Source organism: Martes martes (genome assembly GCF_963455335.1).
Source record: "Martes martes genome assembly, chromosome: 4".
NCBI classification, from domain to species: domain Eukaryota; kingdom Metazoa; phylum Chordata; class Mammalia; order Carnivora; family Mustelidae; genus Martes; species Martes martes.
Genome location: NC_137891.1, coordinates 180,754,314 through 180,775,370, shown reverse-complemented (window position 1 = coordinate 180,775,370; position 21,057 = coordinate 180,754,314). Strand labels below are relative to the sequence as shown.

The following is a 21,057-nucleotide window of genomic DNA, read 5'->3' as shown; positions in this document are numbered from 1 at the left end:
GTGAGCCTCTGCTGGGAGGTGAGGAGTGAGCCCCGGCAGGGCTGAAAGGAAATGGGCCCAGGGAAAGGCCTGGCCCCACAGCCCAAGGGGACCAAGAGCTCCTTGCATCCTGTGCATCTGAAAGGACCTCCAGAGCCCCAAGGGCAGGCCAGACCCTGCTGGGCCACTCCAAGGACTCGCTCTGGTGTGTCTGCAAAAGGGAAGCCCTGAGAGTTTTTCCATTTTATTTAGATCTACCCTCTGTCCCTTTTCTTCCTCTTCTATTGACTTTTTATTAACTGAATGTTCCCACTGCTGGCTTACGGGCTACACTTCTTTGTTTCATTTTCAACTGTGGCTCTACAGTTTGCAATATAACTCCTTAGCTTACCACTGCCTATCTCAAAGTGATATTATACAACTTTGTGTCGAGTGTAAGATGCTTTTTTCCCTCTTGCCTTTGTGCTATTGTTTTCATACATTTTTATCTGTATGTGTTAGATGCTCCATAACACGCTGTTATATTTGTTTTCTAAGCTGTCCATTCTCTTTTAAGGACATTAGCAGGTGAGAAAAATATTTACCCAGATAGTCACCATTTCCAATCACCTTTATTCTTTAAAAAAATTTTTTTATTGTAAAGTACACATGTTTATCATCTTAACTAGTTTTTTGGGGGGGCGTTGACGGGGGTGGAGAAGGGGCAGAAGGAGAGGGAGCGAGAAAGTCTCAAGCAGGCTCCATGCCCAGTGTGGAGCCTGACGTAGGGCTCGATCTCACAACCCTGAGATCATGACCTGAGCCAAAATCAAGACTCAGATCCTTAACCCACTGAGCCACCCAGGTGCGTGCCTCCCCCCATCTTAACTGGTTTTAAGTGCACAGTTCATTGGTATAAAGTCCAGCCCCATTGCTGGGTGGTCGTCCCCACCATCCATGTCTAGGGCTCTCTTCATCTTACAGACTAAAACCCTATGCTCATGATAACACAATAAACACTAAGTCCCTGTTCTCTCCTTTCCCCCCTCCCCCACCATATAATGACAACCACCCTTCTACTTTCTGCCTTTATGGTTTTGGCTACTCTCAGTACCTCATTCAAATGGAATCACACAGTATTTGTCTTTTGGGGCCCGGTTTATGTCACTTAGCATCATGTCTTCAAGAGCCTTCCATGTAGCACGTGTCAAAACGTCCTTCCTTTTTAAAGCTAAATGCGTTCCACTGCGCATAGAGAGCAACTTTTGCTTAGCCATTCCTCTGTTGGTAGATGTTGGCGGCCTCCACATTTTAGCTACTGTGGATAATGCTGCTATGAATGGGGGTGTATCGATATCTCTTTGAGACCCTGCTTTCAACTCTTTTTTGGTATTTACCCAAAAGTCGAATTACTGGATCGTAAGGTAATTCTCTTTTTGACTTTTTGAATCGCTTCTCGGCCTTTTGGCTAAGATCAAGTGTATTTTTGACTTTTTGAGGAACCGCCATACTGTTTTCCACGGAGGTTACGCCATCTTAGAGCCTCACCGACAGCACACGAGTGTTCTGATTTCACCACACCGCCAACAACAGTTGTTTTCGGGGTTTTTTTTAAGCCATACTAATGGGTATGAAGTGGTATCTCGTTGTAGAGAAATTTGTGCCTCCCTAATGATTAGTGATGGGCATTGCTTCGTGTGTTTATTGGCCACTTGTATGTCTTCTTTGGAGAAATGTCCATTCGAATCATCCCATTTCTGAATCCAGTGCGTTTCTTTCTTTCTTTCTTTCTTTCTTTTTTTTTTTTAATTGTGACTTCTAGCAGTTCTCCTCTTTATTCTTTCATGTGGGTTAAGTTTCCATGTGGTTATTATTTTCTTGCCTCTTGAACAAAGCCCTTCAACATTTCCTGCAGTTTATTCCTCTGATGATAAATTCTCTCAATTTTGGTTGTTTTTTTTTTAAAAAAAGTCTTTCTTTCTCCCTCATTTTTAAAATAACGAATTTTTTTTAGAGCAGTTTTAGTTTCGCAGCAAAATTGAAAGGAGGGTAGAGAGAGTTCCCATATCCCCCCTTCCCCCACTCCAGCACGGCCTCCCCCATCATCCACATCTCCCACTGGATGGAGCATTTGTTACAGGTGAGGAACCCACACCTACGCGTCCCAATCACCCAGAGTCCATTGTTTACATAACGGATCGCTCTTGGTGTTGTACCCTCTGCGGGTTTGGACAGACATACGATGACATACATCCATCATGACAGTGTATATGCTGATTAATTTCACTGCCTAAGAAATCCCCTGTGCTCCTCCGGCTCATCCCTCCATCTCCCTAACCCCTGGCAACCACTAATCTTTTGACTTTCTCCATAGTTTCACCTTTTCCAGAATGTATAACTGGAATCATACAGTACGTAGGCTTTTCAGATTGGCTTCTTTCACTTTGTAAGGTGCATTTAAGGTTCCTCCACTGGGAGGTTTTAAGCAGAGGAGGGACATGATCTGATTAATATTTTTAAAAGACCATCTGGCTACTGTGGGTAAAGTGGATGAGAAGGGGCAGGGCCGGCAGGGGGGGATGTGGGGGGAAGTAAGGAGGCAACTGCCGAAATCTATGCCAGGGGTGGTGGGAGCTTGAACGCAGGAAAGGAGAAGAGGAGACAGACACACGGACCAGAGTGACTGATAGACCTGGTGAAGGAGGGGAGAAGAGGGCAAATGAGGACCAGAGCTGGGTGATGGCTGGGGGTGGGGAAGAGCTGGGAGAGGGGACAGGGAATTTAATTTGGAGCTCATCAAATGTGAGATGTGTGACAGGCAGGCGATGCCAAGGCAGCAGGTAGTGAGCAGCAGGGTCTCAGAAGAGAGGAGAGGGAGAGGTGAGAAGGTGGGGGTCTTCAGTTACAAATGTAACCCAGAGCCCTGGAAATGGTACCACCAGGGAATGGAGAAAGAAGGGAAGGGCCCAGCAGGGAAGATGTGCCCGTCTGTGACAGCATCCCTCCCGAGCACAGCTGTCAGCAGCTGTTCAGTGTGCACTGGTGGAATGAAGGACATGAAGGAATGAAGGACAGCGAGGACCCATATAGGAGCACCAGCAGGAGGGCGCTGCGGTCAGCTCTGCTGCTGTCCTAGATAAGGGACTGGGGAGTACTCAGGGGCAGGGAGACCTGTTGGAGGGCAGAGTCCAGGGAGACACAGAGGTGCCCAGAGTGAGCAGTAGAGAGTGGAAAGGAGGAAGCTGAGTCAGGAGCTGAAAGTCCCACTCAAGAGTGGCTGGTGGGGCAGCTCTTAGAGATGGGGGCACAGGGAGGGGCTGGAAGGAGGGTAAAGGGTACTCTATCTGGGGGGAAGGGGTGAATGCCGGTCCTGATCCCAGAAATGGGGAGGAGGGCAGTGTCGCTGTGTAAGCCCATATTTCCCTGTCAAGTCCTAATCCCTCAGTTACCCCATTCCCACCCCCCCACCCCACCCCCCGCCCCGCGACCTGGCAGCCCGCAGGTCATTGCTCAAGTCCCTCTGCTGGTGGGATGCTCTGTTCTGATTCCTTCTGTGAGGCTGCCACCGTGTGGCCATCAAGGGAATGACATCCAGGAGGACCTCAGGCTAGGAGCATCCTGAACCTCTTAACGCATCTGAGAAATACTGGTTGTGCACCTACTGTGTGAGCTGCACTGAGACAGGCGTGGGATACAGAGAAAGCTGAGATACAGCGGTGAGGACAGAGGGCTTGAAATAGGCAAAGCGAGGGTTTTAATTCTGATTCCAAGACATGCCACAGTGTGACTCTGGGCAAAGTCTGAGCTTCCTGGTTTGTAGAATGAAGAGGAATGGCCCAGGCCACAGCTCTGCGGGCTTCAGGGATACTGCAGAGGAGTGTGCCCAGGGGACCCACACCCAGGGGCAGGCGGGGATGCTGAGGGCTCCCGGATGTGCCTCCTCCCTCCGTACTCGTCCCTGCTGCTCTGCCACCGTTTCTTTCGACTCCGCGTATCTGAATGTGCTTTCTTCCCTTTTCCCGTTCCCTTCGTCTGCCTCTCTGTTGATCCCCCTTCTCTTTTTGGGGGCTCCCTCTCTGTTTCTCTGTCTGTCTCTCTCTCTCTCCCCATCTCTGCTTTGTTTCTTTCTTCCTCTCTGTCTCTCCACTCCATCCTTTTTCCTGCCCATCTCTGTGATTTCTTGGTCCCCCACTTCCCCCACCCTGTTCTTTTCCTTCTATCTTCATCTCTGCCCCACTTCTATCCGTTCCTCTGTTTCTGCCACCGGTCCCCACCCCACCCCTCTCTCTGGCCATGTCTGTCCTCACCAGCCTGTCCAAAGCCGCTGACCTGGACCATCACTGGGTGGCCAAGGCCTGGCTGAATGACATCGGGCTGTCCCAGTACTCTCAGGCCTTCCAAAACCACCTGGTCGACGGGCGAATGCTGCACTCCCTCATGAAGCGGGACCTGGAGAAACACCTAAATGTGTCCAAGAAGTTCCACCAGGTCAGCATCCTGCTGGGGATCGAGCTGCTGTACCAAGTGAACTTCAACAGGGAGGTGAGAACCAGAGCAGGAGGTGGAGGCGGCTTCCACAGCCCCTCTTTCTGCCCCCGACTCCCCCTGTGTGTCCGCCCAACTCTCTGCCCATCCGGGCATCCATCGCACACGCGTCCACCGACCTCGTCATCCGCGCACCCATCCACGCACGCACCCATCCCTTCCCCTCTCCCTCCCGTCTTCCAACAGCTGCTTACTGGGCATGGGTCAGGCCCTGCCTGTGTCCAATTCAGGGAAAGCGGGGAACCCTCATCCTCCAAGAGTTCTCTGCCCATCAGGGAGAGCCACGACGAAGCTGGCGTCACCATACCACGGAAAGTTGGCCCGATGAGGGAAGTCCGGGATTTTATGAAAACCCGAAGGTGTAGCTTCCAGAGGGATCGGGGAGGGCTTCCCTGAGGTCGTGACAGCTGGACTGAGACGGAAGGGAGGAATTCCAGGCATCGGTCAGCAGGAGGTGTGAGGGGAAAGCAACCTAGCAGAGGGAACAGCATGAGCAAAGGCCCAGAGGACAGACTATAGAGTCCCAGTGTTGGGTCTGTGGAGGGGCAGTGAGCAGGGAGGCCAGCTAGGGGACCGGGGACCGGGGGGAGAGTCAGAGCTTGGGCTCTGACTGCCCCTTTGATTCTGAGCCCTGCCAAGTCAGACAGCTTGGGGCACCTGCTTCAGCTCTCCCAGGACCCAAATATCCCCGAGACCGCTGGGCCCTGCGGGGTGGAGGCCGTCCAGATGGCTTTGTTTCCTTAGAGTGAGGTCCAAGCACAAGCCTCAGTCCTCCTCACACACCCACTGCAGGGCCCTGGGCACCGGAAGTAGCGAGGTGCGGGCCCTGCCCCACCCCCAGCCCCGGGAACCCCAGTCTGGTGAAGGAGGGAGACGTGCCAGAAGACCGTGACAGTGAAGCGTGGAAATGGGCACGGCGCGTGGGGCCTGGAGGCCCGGAGCCCTTTGTCTGGGGGCCAGTCCCCCCAGGGAGGCTGGTGGAAGGGGACCAGGCTGATCCCTCCACATGTTACCAGGGGTGAAGTTTCGTAGAGGACGCTCACTGCCCCCGGCGGCGGGGTGCACCCACAGAAGACAGCCCTTCCTGGAAGACCCGCATTGCTGGGCCCCTACTCCATGTCGGGAAAGCAGGGGGTCTGGGTTGTACAAACTAGGCAGCTGCCGGGTCTCACCCAGCCCTCCACCCCAGAAGCAGGCTTCTCCCCATTTCCCAGAACGAAAGGCCAAGTCCCGGCTTGACAGGGCCAGAGAAGCCGGTGCTCGCCAGCCAGAACTCCTCCTTGTACCAGCATGCCAGGGCCCCCCAGCACCGTGGATGCTTGCTCCTTGGGACCCCCTGTGTGCTCCCCCACCCCCAGCTGACCCACTGTCTCCCACCCCCACCAGGCCCTCCAGGAGCGCCGCGCCCGCTGCGAGACACAGAACATAGACCCCGTGGTCTGGACCAACCAGCGGGTGCTCAAGTGGGTGCGGGACATTGACCTGAAGGTGAGGGGCTGGCGGGCGGGGGGTGGGCTGGGGGTGACTCACAGGCATCTGTAAATCCCATGCATGTCTGTGTGTCCGTTTTCTGCGAGCCAGCAGTGTCACCCAAGCGGGCGAGAATGCCTGCCTCCTGTCCCTCAAGAAGAGGGAGCGCTCACCCCACCCCTACACCAGGACCCCATTCATGATGGCTTTTCCATAGCAGGGGTGGAGAGGCTGGGCTGTCCTCTGAAGCGGGGCTGGGTTGAATCCAGGCCCATCTCATCGGACAAGTATTTATGGGCTGCCTGGCAAGGTCTGGGGTTGCATCAGTGACAAACTAGTCTTGGTCACTGTCCTCATGGCCCTAAAAGAGGGGGGCATTTCCCCTCCGGCTTATACTACCTTATACTACCTGATCCCCAGGGGGACAAGCCCTTGCTGTGGGGGACACGTCCCCACCTGGAGCAGGGCAGCTCCTCAGGACACCTCAGGATGACAGGGTGGTCTTCTCAGCCTCGGAGGGCAGGACACCAGGGCAGACCTGTCAAGCTAACAGGATAGCCCCCCACTGCAGCCTGACCCGCCCCGTGCCTTGCCCTCAGGAGTATGCGGACAACCTGACCAACAGTGGCATCCACGGTGCTGTGTTGGTGCTGGAGCCCACGTTCAATGCCGAGGCCATGGCTACTGCCCTGGGCATCCCCAGTGGGAAGCACATCCTCCGAAGGCACCTGGCGGAGGAGATGAGCGCCGTCTTCCACCCAGCCACGTGAGTGTGGGCTGCTGACTCCCGCTCTGGGGCTCCAGCAGCCGGTGATCCTGACCTCCCCCGGCCCCCTCCCTTCCTGGATCCCACTACTTTCCTATGACACAGGGGCCTCCTTCTACAGATCAGGAAACAGAGGCTCCAAGAAGCAAAGTGCTTGAGCCTGAAGGTCACAGTTGAAAAAGAGGTGGCCACTCTAGGCAGGGAGAGCTTCGGAGACAGAGGTTTGGAGGCAGGAGTGAGGATACTAACAGTGCTGATGGTCCCGGTGAGCTGGCCACATCAGCCTATGGATCCCAGTCTCCTCATCGGAAAAGTGGCCAGAGAAAAAGCACCTGGACAGACAGAGTAGACGCCCTCCCAGTGGACTCTCTCCTTAAAATAATTGCAGTTAAGCTAAAGTCACCATTTAGTGGACACTTGCTATGGGCACTAATTTCATCCTCATGACAAGACCAAGAAATCGGTGTCACTATTCCTCCTTTATAGATGGAAAAATCTCATTTGAAGGGGCCAAAGTACTTGCCCAAGGTCACACAGCTAGTAAGGAGCTGAGCCCAGATTTGTCCTTTGCTCTATTAATATGACATATTACATTGGCTTTCATACATTGAGCCAACCTTGCATTCCTAGGATAAATCGCACTTTGTCCTTTTTACATGTTGCTGGACTAGGTGTGCTAGCATTTTGATGAGGATTTTTTTACACCTGTATTTGTAAAGGATGTTGGTCTGCAGGTACTTTTTCTTGTGATATTTTTGCGTGGTTTTGGTATCAGAGTAATACTGGCCTCATAGGATGAGTTAGGAAGTATTTCCTCCTCTTTCTTATTTTTCTTTCTTTCTTTCTTTCTTTTTTTGAGAGTGTGTGAAGGATTGGTGTCATTATTCCTTAAACATTTGGTAGAATTCACTGGTGAAACCACATGGCCCTGAACTTTTCTTTGTGGAAAGCTGGGTTTTTTTTTTTCCCTACTTCAATTTTGTTATAAATCTGTTCAGATTTTCTATTTCTTCTTGAATCAGTTTGAATAGTTTATATCTTCCTAGAAATTTGTCTTTCATCTAGGTTAGCTAATTGGTTGGCATACAGTTGATTTTATAATCATTTCCCTATAATCTCTCTTATTTCTGTAGAACTGGTAGGGCTGTCTTCTCTCTCATTCCTGGTTTCAATCATTTGAGTCCCTCTGTAATCTCCATCAGTCTAGCTAAAGCTTTGTCCATTTTGTTGAGCTCACATTTGAATCTGAAGCTCTCTGAGTCAGAACCCTGAGTGCCGAACCCCCAAACCACAAGAAGCGTCAGGAAGCAGCTGGGCCCCACCCCACGTTATACAGAAACATACAGAAACTGAGGCTTGGTGGAGGGGGCGGGGATTGTGCATCCGTGGCAATGATCCAAAAGTCTGGAACTGCCCTTCCCCATCTGCAGGCTGATATCCAAGAGATTCTCAAAGTGAGATCCACAGGCCCCGGCAGCAAAATCATTGGTGGGGATCTGGCCCAAACTCAGATCTATAGGACCAGTATTTACTGGGAGAGCCCAGGAATCTACATTTCGGGCATTTTTAAGTAGTTCTATGGAGACCAGAGTTTGACAAGAACCCTAGTGCACGAGCCATGGTGCAACAGGTGCAGGAAAGAGGCTGTTCTCCTAAGAATTGTCCACCTTCCTTGACCCCCCGTCTGGCGCCATGTGACCTGTAATGCCCTTACTATATTCTGAGCGCTGGACAGGCAGCACTAGCTAAAGATTAGCAGGCATTCGTGTGTCTGATTAAACCCTTGACCGCCCCTGAGGTCACAGGTGCATTAAGGACCATCTAGAATTCGTGGATGAGCCCTGGGGAAGTTTCTCGTGGGGCCCAAATAGGGCGGGTTCTTATGCTGTTGGCAGGCCAGGAATGAGATGAAAGCAATCCTTCCAATAAGAGCATAAGGAAGAGGAAAGTGGACTTGGTCCTCCTCCTCATTTTACAGATGAGGGGTCTGAGCTGGCCAGCCAGGGCCCTGAGAGGCAGTGTCTGCCCATGGCCCAGGTGTCAGTTCTCCTCGGAGCCCTTTGCTGAGAACCTGCCACAGGCCATGGGAAGAGATCTCAGTCAACTCGGGGGAAACAGAACTTCATGAGTTCCTAGGAAATTTTAGAGACCATCCCCGTTGGCACCAAGAGTCCCCGGCTAAGCAAAACACCAGTAGAGACGGTGATCTCCAGGCCTGGTTAATATCACCTCGGTACTTAATCACATGCTGCGGATTATATTAACCAGGTTCTTCAGGCTTTGCCCCCAGGACGTTTCTGCAGCAGTCGAAGCAGTGAAGACGCCCTGTCCACTGCCCTCTTGCTCCCTCTCCTTCTGTTGCTGACTTCAGCTTTCTGGAGAGAGAGGGAGCAGGGCAGGTGGTGCTGGCCCTTTAAGGCGAGTCCTTCCAGAATGCTCTGATGGGGCGGTAAGATTCAGATGGAGAAACATCCCTGACCACGAGCTAACCCAAGACTCCATCCCAGGATGATTCCAAGGCTGGAGCCTGATGGAAAGCTAGGGCAAAATAGCGCATAAAGCAATTGGGAAAGGAACCCAGGTACGGCGAGGCGCCCAACAACACAGCTATTATCAATGATTTTTCCAAACCCACTACCAGCACTTCCCACCGCGGCCTCCCTTTCTTCCCCCACAGGGGAAATGGCTGGAATATGGGTTCAAATCCGGGCTGTGCTGCTTTCTCCTGTATTAGACACGAGCTAGTGACTTCGACCCTCAGAACCTCAGTCTCTCGTCTGTATTATGGGAATAGGAGTCCTCCCTTCCCGGCCACTTCATTAGCAGGATTCCGGGAGGCAAACTGTAGGCGGTGCTCCTGACACAGACCCCCCCACCCCACCCCGAAAAACTGGTAGTTCATGCCTCCCAGCTTCATACACGCATCGGAATGTCCCCGTGATGCGTTTTCCTCTGGAACTGGTTACTCTGGAACTGGTTACGTGGGGCCCTCCTTTCCGTTGATGTGCTCTCTCCTTAGCATTTCAGTGAGGAAGAGCCATTCCTCTGTGAACTCTGACAGGCTTTGCCGTCAAGCACACAGAATAAGACGCCTTGTCATGTCTCCCACCTCCGTAGCTGGCAGGCTTCCCAAGCTACAGAGTGGGGGGAACGGGGGTGCTCCCGGGGTGGGGGGGGAGGGACACACTGAGATATTCCGGCACCCAGGACAAGGTGATGTGTTATGACGTTCTGCCCACCCAGCCCCTGGCAGTGATTGAAAGGTGAGCCTAGGGACCAGGCGCTAGGGTGGTTCAGGGGTGGTCCCGTGTAATGTGGGGGACACAGCAGGGCCTTCAAGGGCTCAATTCTGGCTCCTCCATCATCATCTGTGTGATTTTAGGCAAGAAAGTTGCCCCCTCTGAGCCTCAGTTCCCCCACCTTGAAATGGGGATTATCACCCCTTCTCGGGGTTTCCGGAAGGGTTCAAGGACCTCAACTCCGTCCTTACAGCAAGAAAGTAGGCTACGACAACATGTAAACCAATGGGCGTGGCTGGGTTCCAATAAAACTTTATTGGCAAAGTCAGTTGGCTGCAGTTCGCCAAATCCTAATCTAATAGAAGCCTTCGATGCTTTGACACAAGCAGCAATGGGGTTGCTTCAGGCACTAAGTCAGTGGTGGGGGCAGGGGATACAGATCTCAAATGCAGCGTGGAGGAGATTTTCCTGATGCTTCTCAAGTCACACCAGTGAGCTCAAATGGGGGGATTTGTCCTCCCTTTCCTGGGAAGGTTTGTAGCACGCTGGAGGGGGAAGGGCATGACCTTGGAGTCTCAGAGACGCAGGTTCAGGTCTCAGCTCTGCTGCTCCCAGCTGGGTAATCCTAGACAAATCGCTTAACCTCCCCGGGCCTGCCCCCCATGCCCCAACTGTCATGCAGGGATATTGTGAGGATTGCATTCAGAAAACATTTAGCATGCGGGGGCACACAGGAGGTCCACAGTAAATCACAGCAGTGATGGTCATGGTCACCCATGGGAGAGTGTGTGTCTCTTGGGAGGGCTGTAGCTGACTCAGTGTGGGTCTCTCTCCAGCCCCTCAGGCATCCGGGAGGCTGAGCGTTTCGGGACACCCCCAGGGAGGGCCTCCAGCATCACGCGGGCGGGGAAGGAGGAGAACAGCGGTGGCGGTATCAAGTACAAGGCTGGCCGGGTAAGTCACCGGATGCCTTCACCTGTGAGTCCTACAGCCCAGGGGAGGGCTTGTCATCTGGGCCCATACTGTCCCCTCCTACCTCCTCTTTGGCCTGTGGAGGAGGACCGAAGGGCCAGGTCACAGGTGCAACCGGGAGGGAGGAAGTCACCATCAGCTTGATGCTGCATGAGGCTTAAGCCCCGCCCCCAACCTCCCCTCCCCCCTTCCCAAGCCCTCACACCCCTGCCCAGGCTTAGAGTAGCATCTGGAAGCACGGGGTCTCACCTGCCTGCATCAGGATCACCTTGGCTTTACCTGGGTCTCAAAGTCAAGGCTCTGGGGTGAGGGGGAGCCCTCGCTGCAGCCAAGGTTTTAAACTTCAGCAACCCAACCGACAGCCGCAGATTAGCCTCCGGTCTATGAAAGGGCATGCAGTTTGCCTCTGTTCACCCAGACTCAGACTGACCCTGATTCCTAAGTGGAAGTGTGTAGGCACAGACGGGAGAAGTGGATAATCCAAAATCCTCCCGTTCATTAGGCAAACATTTTTGGGGTACTGATGGGGTTTGAGGCACCATCCTGAGCGCGAATGGGGAATGCATGAGTAAACTCCCACCGTACTCTCCTGGTGAGCTCAGTCTAGACCATGCAGTCTTGAATGGGGTAGAAATTGGTTCCTAGGGGGAGAGACAAACCCCTCACCCTCTCTCTCTATGAGGAACAGGTATACATACGGGACATGAACAGAAGCACAGTGTCTGTGCTGTGAAAATTTCATGGTGGGGGGTGTGAGTAGGGGGAAAATATCTTAAAAGGCTCTTTTTTTAAGGCAGCATCACTGACCAAAAGGTTGAGGAACAGTGGTCTGGAAACAAAAGCAGTCGGGGACATGAAGTGTTACAAAGCGCTGTCTGGATTATTAGCATAGAGAGATGTTCAAAATAAGAGATAAATCTGTCTGGGAGCCTGGCGCGTCTCACAATTGTAGCTACCCTTTGCCAGCACCTCGCTGTGTACTTTACAGGTCTGATTTCTCCTCTTCACGACTACTCTGAGAGAAAGGAATCGCTATTCCCCCTTGGAAGCTGAGAAAACGGAGGCTCAGAGAGGGCAGGCCACTGGTCCGGAGTCACACAGCTGGAAAGTGGCAGAGCAGGGATCCACACCCCAGTTTGTGAGCCTCCAAAATACATGCTCTTTCTGCCACACCAAGAGGTCCTAGAATATTTCTTCCTGACCCAGGAACACGGTCAGACTTCACGCCCATGCTCAGACATTCTCACTTCTCCATCGTACCCATTCTCAACTCTCCTCCCGCTGAGGAGGGAGATGGCAGGCTTTTGAGGATAATCAAAAAGACTGTGTTTGTCCTCACCCTTAGCAGCCTACCAGTTCCTTCAGTTGGGAACGTGAAGCTCTCTCGTGGGGTTAGCTCACAAAATCCTCTCAGTGCCTCCGAGCAACGGAGTAGGATTACTAATAGGAGGAGCACAGAGCGGTTAGACAAGTTGCTTAAGGTCACACAGCAGTTAGAACGAGGGACCCTTACATTCCCCAGATCCAAAACACTCAATTCCTCTTCTCTTCTCCCCACTGCTTCATCTCATTTCTCTCCTCTCAGCTGCCCCTGGGGAAGATAGGAAGGGGCTTCAGCAGCAAAGACCCCGACTTTCATGATGACTATGGCTCTCTTCAAAATGAAGACTGTGGAGATGATGACCCCCAGGGCCGGCCAGAGCAGTGCCGTTTGGAAGGCTACAACGGCCTCGAGGTCACCAACGTGTAAGGAATGGATTCTCCACCAGCACGAACACACGCACCGAGGACGAGTATCCAGATGCTGCCACCACTGTACATAGGGACCGCGGGCCAAGGATACTCCTCTACTCCCGGGCAAAACCCCAGCGGACGGGAGCTCCAGGGAACAAGGTGGCTCCAGCCTGCCCGTCTCGAGCAGGCTGTGGACCTTCCAGCTCGGTGGGAGGACCTGTCGACCCACCCTCTCTGGAACCCAGGCTCCCCCTCAGAGCGACTGTCAGCCAGTGAGCAGTCCAGGCGGTCCCTGGAGACTTGAATGGAGCTGCCAAGAGGGAAGGAGGCCGGCGGTTCCCCAAAACACCCTTCCAGAAGGAGCAGGCGGGACTCCAATCAGACACACAGAGCCCAGCACTGGCAGTGCTAGGAGCCAGCAAAGCCTGAGGCTGACCAGTGGGCCCTTCTGGCCAGCCTGGGGGAGCTCTTGGCTCCAGTCCCCGTATCCCCGATGACTGAGAACTCCGGTTCTGACTTGGGTCACTGAATCTCTCTTGGGAGAATGCAAAATGGGACGGTCACTCCCTTCCATCCTAAAAGCCGTGTGTCACACGGGGTGGACACGTAGGACGGCTGTTTGCCTTCTCCTCCCATGAGTGGCTGCTCTGGGCGGGTGGAGGCAGGTGGGTGATCAGGGAGGGGTGGGGCTTAGCAGCGAGTTTCCAGGAAATGCAGATTTCCTGTCATTGGGATAAAGGATATCCTGAGGATAGGAGCGGGGATGATGGACTTAGATCAGTGACAACCAACTATGACAGTGGGTTTAGGATCGGGAGCAGGGAAATGCTTGTCACTGTTGACCCAACAACAGTGACACTTGGTTGTGATTTCTCAGTCACCTGAAACAGGTGTGCTTCCCAGCGCCCTCCCTGAGATGAACCTTGCAGAGCAAAGTCATGAAGGTGGTGGAGAGAATCCCCCAGCCCTTTGCCTGACTCTGCCACTGTTCTGCTGCGTGACTTCTTCCTGGTGGCCTCACCTCTCTGTGCCTCAATGTCTTCATCTACAATACTCCTGGCTCCCTCCCAGGGACGTCATGAGAATTAACACTTGCTAATGTCTGTAACACACTTTGTAACCTCTCAGGAGACAGGTGGGAAGGTATGGGGACAGAAGGAACCGCCCGATATCCCATTCACGACACAGAACAGACATTGAACGGGTCCTCTGCAACTGTGTTCTGGTTGGGGCCACGTGCAAAAGGAGGACAAGGAATGCCTACCGCTCAGACTCTCTAGAGCCCCCAGTAGGGCTTGACCAAAGAGAGAGGGAAAAAAGCCCACATTACACCACCCTGGAAAATGAGTCTGATTCATGTGTTCGGGCTTGAGCCTGTTGACCTTGGCGCTGAGTGACGATTTGGGAGGGACAAGACGCATTGGGGTTCTACTGATGCTTGGGTTGTCAGAATCATTTGTTGGGATCACAACACTGAAGCCACTCGCCCAAGAGTCATGAGAGGTCTCAATTTCCAAGACTTGCACAGGTAAGTATCGGCCTCTGAGAACCGTCAAAGCCCATGTTCTTCAACCCAATGAACTGTTTGTCCTCCTAGGAAAAGCCTCAGCCAAGGCGTGATGAACTTGAGAATGACTCCTCCCCAGTGCTGACGACCATGGTTTTCTCTCTGACCTTAAGATAAGCACAGCTTTTCTTGCCCCTGGAAACCAAACACCTGGCTGGTGGACAGGTGGATGCCCCCCCCCACTTTCGTCTGAATGTTTAGCCTCGTAGGGTCACATGTCTGACTCCAAGGCCTGAGGGAGAAGCTCCGGTATCTCACTTAGCTTTGCTGGGGTTCCGAACCCCAGGATCCTCATGACATGCTGCCACACAAGGCGCCTGAAAATGCAGAGCCCACAGCCTGGATTGGGGGCCTCCCCTCTAACCTGATGCCACAGGTCCCTCCCAAGCCAGCATCCAGGCTGGGCGCCCCGGGGCCCCAGGATCTGCCTCTTGCAAGCCAGGCAGGAAATGATTCCCACAGGGTGAGGAAAGGTGGCACAAGGGGACCCACATGCAGCTCTGAAGCTTTAAAGCCAACATTGACCCGAGTTGTCAGAAATGAAGCTGGCGCTCCCCACCCCCACTCATTCCCATAGGGGATAAGATGGGCAAGTGGACAATTTGGGGAGTCATTGGCGGGGATGGCATTGCCCCCCCAAATTTGCAGCATCAGGCCAGCAGGCCTGGGGCAACGCGAACAACGTTGAAAGCACCTTCCAGTCCCAGTGGTACGTTCTCTCCCAGCCCGTGGTCCCATCCTTTGCAGCCAGAGGAGCGTTTGGAACCGACTTTTCAACACGAGGACAGGTCGGCTGATAAATTAACAACCTCCACACACAGTCAAATCCGGTGGGCTTTGTCTGCTGAAGAGAAAATCCCAAACATCCGCTCTGCTTCAAGCGTGAGCAGGACTGAGCGGAGAAATTCTGGGAGCAAACGGACTACGGCTGGCAGAGCGGCTGCCGATGGAACGGTGACCCGCCACGTCCTGTCCACGGGGCCCGAGGTGTGGTCTTAGGGCTTCCAGACCTGGGAATGCTTCTTGGAGAGGTGTCCTCGGCGCCCATGGGTGCTAGCCCCTTTAAAAGAGGTAGCTGGTGCCAGAGGTTGGGGAGAACCAGAGTAAGCAGAGGCACCCCGTATTTCTGCGAGAAGCTGGAGACCCGAGCCCTCGGAAGGCACCTGCCCGGTAGACTCTCGGCTTTAGGACCCCAGACCCCTCTGAAATGCCCCTTTGTCATTACCTACGCAGAGCCTTTCTCCTAAAAGTCTGTCATCAGGGCCCAGGCTAATAGGAGGCAGGAAGAAGCCACAAGAAAACCTGGACCAGATGCGCGGGAGAAGGGAAGGGGCCTCTGCACGGCCCAGCCGGCACAGGGGCAGGGGAGGGAGAGCTCAGAACAGTGACCCTGCATCTTGAGGTCACTCAGCAGGGCTGCATGTGGCAGAACGGGAAGATTCGACAGGACGAGATTTCGGTGTCTGCTGCGGGGGACCCCGGAACCCTCTATGGCTCCAAGCCTAGCCCTCCCACCTCCTGGCAAAAACCGTATGTCGGGGCACCGTCTCTTCCATGCTTCCAGGCTCCAGCGGGCTCCCAGCAGCGGAGCGGCGAGGAGCGAAAAGCCAAGGGACACAGCATCTTCCGAAGCCAGCATTATTGCCAACGGCTGGCTGGCGAGAAGAACTTCCCAGCACAGGGGCAGCTTGTGGCTGCACAGAGAACGAGTTATCCATGAGCAGAGATGATGGCCCTGGCCTTTGGGTGGCTGGTCACGGCCCCGTGTCTTCCCAGGAGTGAATTTTAACACCGTAACAATAAATACTACTGCACAGCGCTTTACTGATCAGGTAGCCTTTTCCTCTCATTTAATCTTGCCAACAGCCGCTTTGAGAGAGGAGATTACCGACCCATTTCCTAGATGGGGAAACTGAGGTTGGGGAGGTGGAGGAGCTTTCCCAGCTCCAAAAAAAGCTAAGAATTCCCAAGGCAGGGACTCAGACTCAGCCCTCTGCCTCCCCACCCCAGGCTCATCCGACCCCCCCCCCAGGCTCATCCAACCCCCCCATGTCGGGGACCCACCCTTTCCCCTACCTCCCAGCGTAAGACCTACTTCACCAGGTGACATCACTCCAGGTGGAGTTCAGATGCACTCTGTCCTGCTGGAAAAGCCTGGGGCCTGCCCTCCCCATGCCAGGAGGGAAGCATCTGACAAGTGACCCCTCCCTTAGCATCAGCCGCTTGCCCCTGTCATTCATCCCAGGGTACTCATTTGCAGCTCAGGCTGCCGTGACAAACATCACAGACTGGGGGGCTGACACAACAGACATTTGTTTTTCCCAGTTCTGGAGGCTGGACGTCCGAGATCCAGGGGCCAACTGATCCTGCTCTTGGGCCCTCTTCCTGGCTCGCAGAAGCTCACCCATGGCCAGGGGGACTGAGCGCAGACAGCGGTAATGTGATGGAGGGGTGGGGGCTCCCAGAGGACCTACGAACTGAATCCTAAGTTCTGAGGAGCCAGCCCTGCTAAGACCCCGGGGAAGAACATTCCAGGCAGTCAGAACTGAGCTAGGTGCTGAGGATATAGTGGTGAATGAAGTCCTGCCCAGCCTCTGCTGTTGCAGACCTTCCAGTCCAGTGGGGAAAAGAGACACAATCAAATACTCCTCGAGGAATGGGAGAGTGTAACCATGACCAGTCTTGAGACCAGAAGTAGCTGGTAGTTGGGAGGGCTTATCACATGGGCATTTACCGTAGTTAAGAGGAGGTGAGGCCCGGAGAGAGGAGAGTTCAGCAGGTGAAGAGGAAAGGGAAAAGGATTCTAGAGAGTGGGGATAGCATGTACAAAGGTCCTGTGGTAGGAGGGCCAGAGTAAGTAGGGCTGAAAAAAGGCCCACATGGCTGGGAGAAAGAAGTGAAGGGCTCATCTCCCAAGAGTGCTGGAGGGACCTGCTGGGCTCCTGCCAATCTGTGTCACTCTAATTGCAAGCAGAGCTTTCTAACAGGACATGAAGTCCCACCTTTTGCCAACGGGTCCCTCTTTCCCTTTGCTCTAGATAGCAGCTAAACTGGGCTCCTTGGGCCACAGAATGACACAATGGGCCCATGAGGTGGCCCCAGGGCTGTCAGGGCAGAAATGATTCGAGGTCAACAGAGGTGTCATGTGCCTCTTTCATGACCACAAGTAGAAACCTGTGATGTCTCTTTGAAGCCTTGCTCATCGAAAGAGAACCAGCAGAGTCTCTGGGTGGAATCTCGTTGGCTCCGTGGGATGGGGTCACCAGCCTACCAGTGATGGGGGCAGCCCACTGGGTCTCATGTCCTGAGGGATGAGTGCCTGTGGCTCTTAGGGGACTCTGGCAGTGGGTGCTTTAATGTGGCCCAAAGGTTTTCTCCTTCCCTGATTGAGGTCTCCCTCCCTAGCAGTGGGGCAAGAATGGATCCCAGGGGAGAAGAGTCCCCTGATCTTCAGAGGGCAAAAAACCCGAGTCCCAGTTCCCAGCAGTTCATGGGAGCAGGGACAGATTCAAGGTCAGATCCAGAGGTCAGACCTAATAACAGCCAGCCTTGGCTGGACACACGTGCCCTGTCCTTTACCGCAGGATTTCCCAACCTCAGCGCCGTGGACGTTCAGGACATACTTTGTCGGGGGCCTGTCCTGGGCATTGCAGAGTGCATAGCGGTATCCTTGGCCTCTTCTTGGTAGATGCTGGGATCATCCCCTCCCCCTTCTAGTCATGACAACTCCCATACTTTTCTAGACATCACCCACGTCCCCTGGGGAAGCAGAATTCCCCACCCTCCGGTTGAGAATCCCAGCTGGACATGTTTTTGCCCATTGAATCCCCCCAGCAACCCCTTCAGGTAGGCATGGCTTTTCTCATCTGACAGATGGGAACACTGAGGCATGGAGCGGTTACCTAGATTCCCAGGGTCCTGGATGAGTGAGTGGGACCGGGGAGCAGACTGGCTCTTGCCAGAGTCTGGGCTCGAAACCAATGGCCTGAGGCTGAACGGCCACACCCAGCTGTTGCAGTAAAAAAAAATAATCCTAAAGCCAGGTGCTCCCAGGGCAGAAGAGACTTCCTCCGTATTAAGCACGACATTATTGGAAGCTGGACCCGCTCCTTCTGCCGGGCAGAAAATTGCTCTGTAAATTATAGGTTTGAAGGCAGCCCCATGAGCTCCTGGCTTAAAACAAGGTAATAATTTAGGGCCTAGAACGGTCTGGTTGAGTGAGTTCCTGTAATAGCTAATCTCACACCACACCCCCATCGTACCCATTTTATTAAGACACAAACAAACAAAAAAACAGGAAACAAAAGTGTAGGTTTTGGACACTGGCCCAAGGCCTCGTAGCAAATTAGTGACACCAGCTGAGGCACCAGCTCACCTTCCTCTTCCAACCCCGCCTGGAGTCACAGACCTGGCCCAGGGCTGACTGTCCCTGCAGGCTCTGCCACAGACCCAAGCTGTGTGGTCTGGGGCCCATTCCTTTCCCTGTCTGGGCCTCCCTATCCCTGCCGAGCATGTTTTCCCCTCCTCCACCAGTCTTGGGGGATAGCTCCCCCTTCCCTTCTCGGGGGTGGGGCCGATCCGGGGGCTCCTCTTCCCCTCCCTGCCTCTATCCCCCCCAGCCCCACTCCACGTCCACTCCTGCCTTCAGGGACATCACAGGATCCTGGATGGACCAATTCCAACCCTCGGCCCCAAGACGGTGCAAATGGCCCCAAGAATGGGCGCTGAACTCTGAGAGGGGAAAACCTCAATGCTTTCACCGAGATGGTTCCGAATAGGGACTGCAAGGTTAGCTCTCACTTTCCGTTTGGATCTGGAGCCCTAAGATGTGCCCCAAAGTTGCAGACTGCGTGTCCTTCCCCCAAGAGGATGCCCCAGAGAATGGGGGAAACAACCCAGGGCCAGAGTACAAGATGATGAAGGCAGCAGGATCGCACACTCCCTGGATCAACCTGTCGCTGCCGGCTCCAGCCCAGCCTCCCAAGCTTTGGGGGAGTGACAGCCTCACCTCCCCGCACCCGCCTTTGCTGCCCTGTATGAGTTTGCTAGTGCTTCCGTAAGGAAGTGGCTTAAGCATTGAAATGTCATGTCTCAGATGTCATGTCACAGTTCCAGAGGCTGGAAATCCAAGATCAAGGTGCCAGCAGGGCTGGTTTCCATGGCGTGTAGATGGCTGTCTTCTCCCTGGGTCCCCATACCGCCTTCCCTCCGTGCCTGGGTCCCCGGTCCCTCTCCTTATAAAGACACCAGTCAGATTGGATTCGCACCCACCGTAATGGGTTCATTTTAACTTAATTACCTCTTTAAAGACCCTGCTTCCAAGAACAGTTCATTCTTTTTTTTTAATTTTTTAAAATTAATATATAATGTATTTTTATCCCCAGGGGTACAGGTCTGTGAATTGCCAGGTTTACACACTTCACAGCACTCACCGTAGCACATACCCTCCCCAATGTCCATAACCCCACCGCCCTCTCCCTTCCCCCTCCCCCCAGCAACCCTCAGTTTGTTTTGTGAGATTAAGAGTCTCTTATGGTTTTTCTCCCTCCCAATCCCATCTTGTTTCATTTATTCTTTTCCTACCCCCGAAACCCCTCATGTTGCATCTCCACTCCCTCATATCAGGGAGATCATATGATAATTGTCTTTCTCCGATTGACTTATTTCACTCAGCATAATACCCTCTAGTTCCATCCACGTTGTTGCAAATGGCAAAATTTCATTTCTTTTGATGGCTGCATAGTATTCCATTGCATATATATACCACATCTTCTTTATCCATTCATCTGTTGATGGACATCTAGGTTCTCTCCGTAGTTTGGCTATTGTGGACATTGCTGCTACAAACATTCGGGTGCATGTGCCCCTTCAGATCACTGCATTTGTATCTTTAGGGTAAATACCCAGTAATGCGATTGCTGGGTTGTACGGTAGCTCTATTTTCAACTTTTTGAGGAACCTCCATGCTGTTTTCCAGAGTGGCTGCACCAGCCTGCATTCCCACCAACAGTATAGGAGGGCTCCCCTTTCTCCGCATCCTCGCCAGCATCTGTCCTTTCCTGACTTGTTAATTTTAACCATTCAGACTGGTGTGAGGTGGTATCTCATTGTGGTTTTGATTTGTATTTCCCTGACGCCGAGTGATGTGGAGCACTTTTCATGTGTCTGTTGTCTTCTTTGCAGAAATGTCTGTTCATGTCCTCTGCCCATTTCTTGATTGGATTATTTGTTCTTTGGGTGTTGAGTTTGATAAGTTCTTTACAGATTTTGGACACTAGCCCTTTATCTGGTATGTCATTGGCAAATATCTTCTCCCGTTCTGTCAGTTGTCTTTTGATTTTGTTGACTGTTTCCTTAGCTGTGCAAAAGCTTTTGATCTTGATGAAGTCCCAATCGTTCATTTTTGCCCTCGCTTCCCTTGCCTTTGGCGATGTTCCTAGGAAGACGTTGCTGCGGCTGAGGTCGAAGAGGTTGCAGCCAAGCACAGTCCATTCTGAGGATGAGACTTGCAACATGTACATTTTAGGGGGACCTAATTCAGCCCCTAACACTCTCCCCCATACACCCTCCCCTGTCCCACTTAAGTCTGCATGATTGCGTTTCAGTCTCTTGACCCTTGAGCCTCCATTAAGCTACACGTTGTCCACTGGGCTTGACCCCAAAGTGCCCCTGTCCCTTCTCCTAAGCCCTCCATATGCCACCTACATGTGTACGCACGCACACACACACACACACACGCATGCACGCACACGTGTGCACACACAGCTCCCCCCCATGAGATGTCACCCCTCTTTCAGTTTCCTGAT

General features: G+C 53.3%; 1 protein-coding gene across 2 annotated transcripts in view; it reads left to right on the top strand.

The window, feature by feature from the left end:
* The window catches only part of KAZN (kazrin, periplakin interacting protein), a gene marked incomplete at both ends in the record, with an annotated part of 432,776 nt that extends 420,076 nt beyond the window's left edge, over positions 1-12,700 (top strand). For both annotated transcript variants that reach the window (XM_080801783.1, XM_080801784.1), the window contains 5 exons: positions 4,269-4,500; positions 5,890-5,991; positions 6,573-6,739; positions 10,815-10,932; positions 12,536-12,700. In XM_080801783.1, coding sequence (XP_080657909.1) covers positions 4,269-4,500; positions 5,890-5,991; positions 6,573-6,739; positions 10,815-10,932; positions 12,536-12,700 — 784 coding nt within the window. The remainder of the gene's footprint in view (positions 1-4,268; positions 4,501-5,889; positions 5,992-6,572; positions 6,740-10,814; positions 10,933-12,535) is intronic.
* Positions 12,701-21,057: the final 8,357 nt, after the last annotated feature.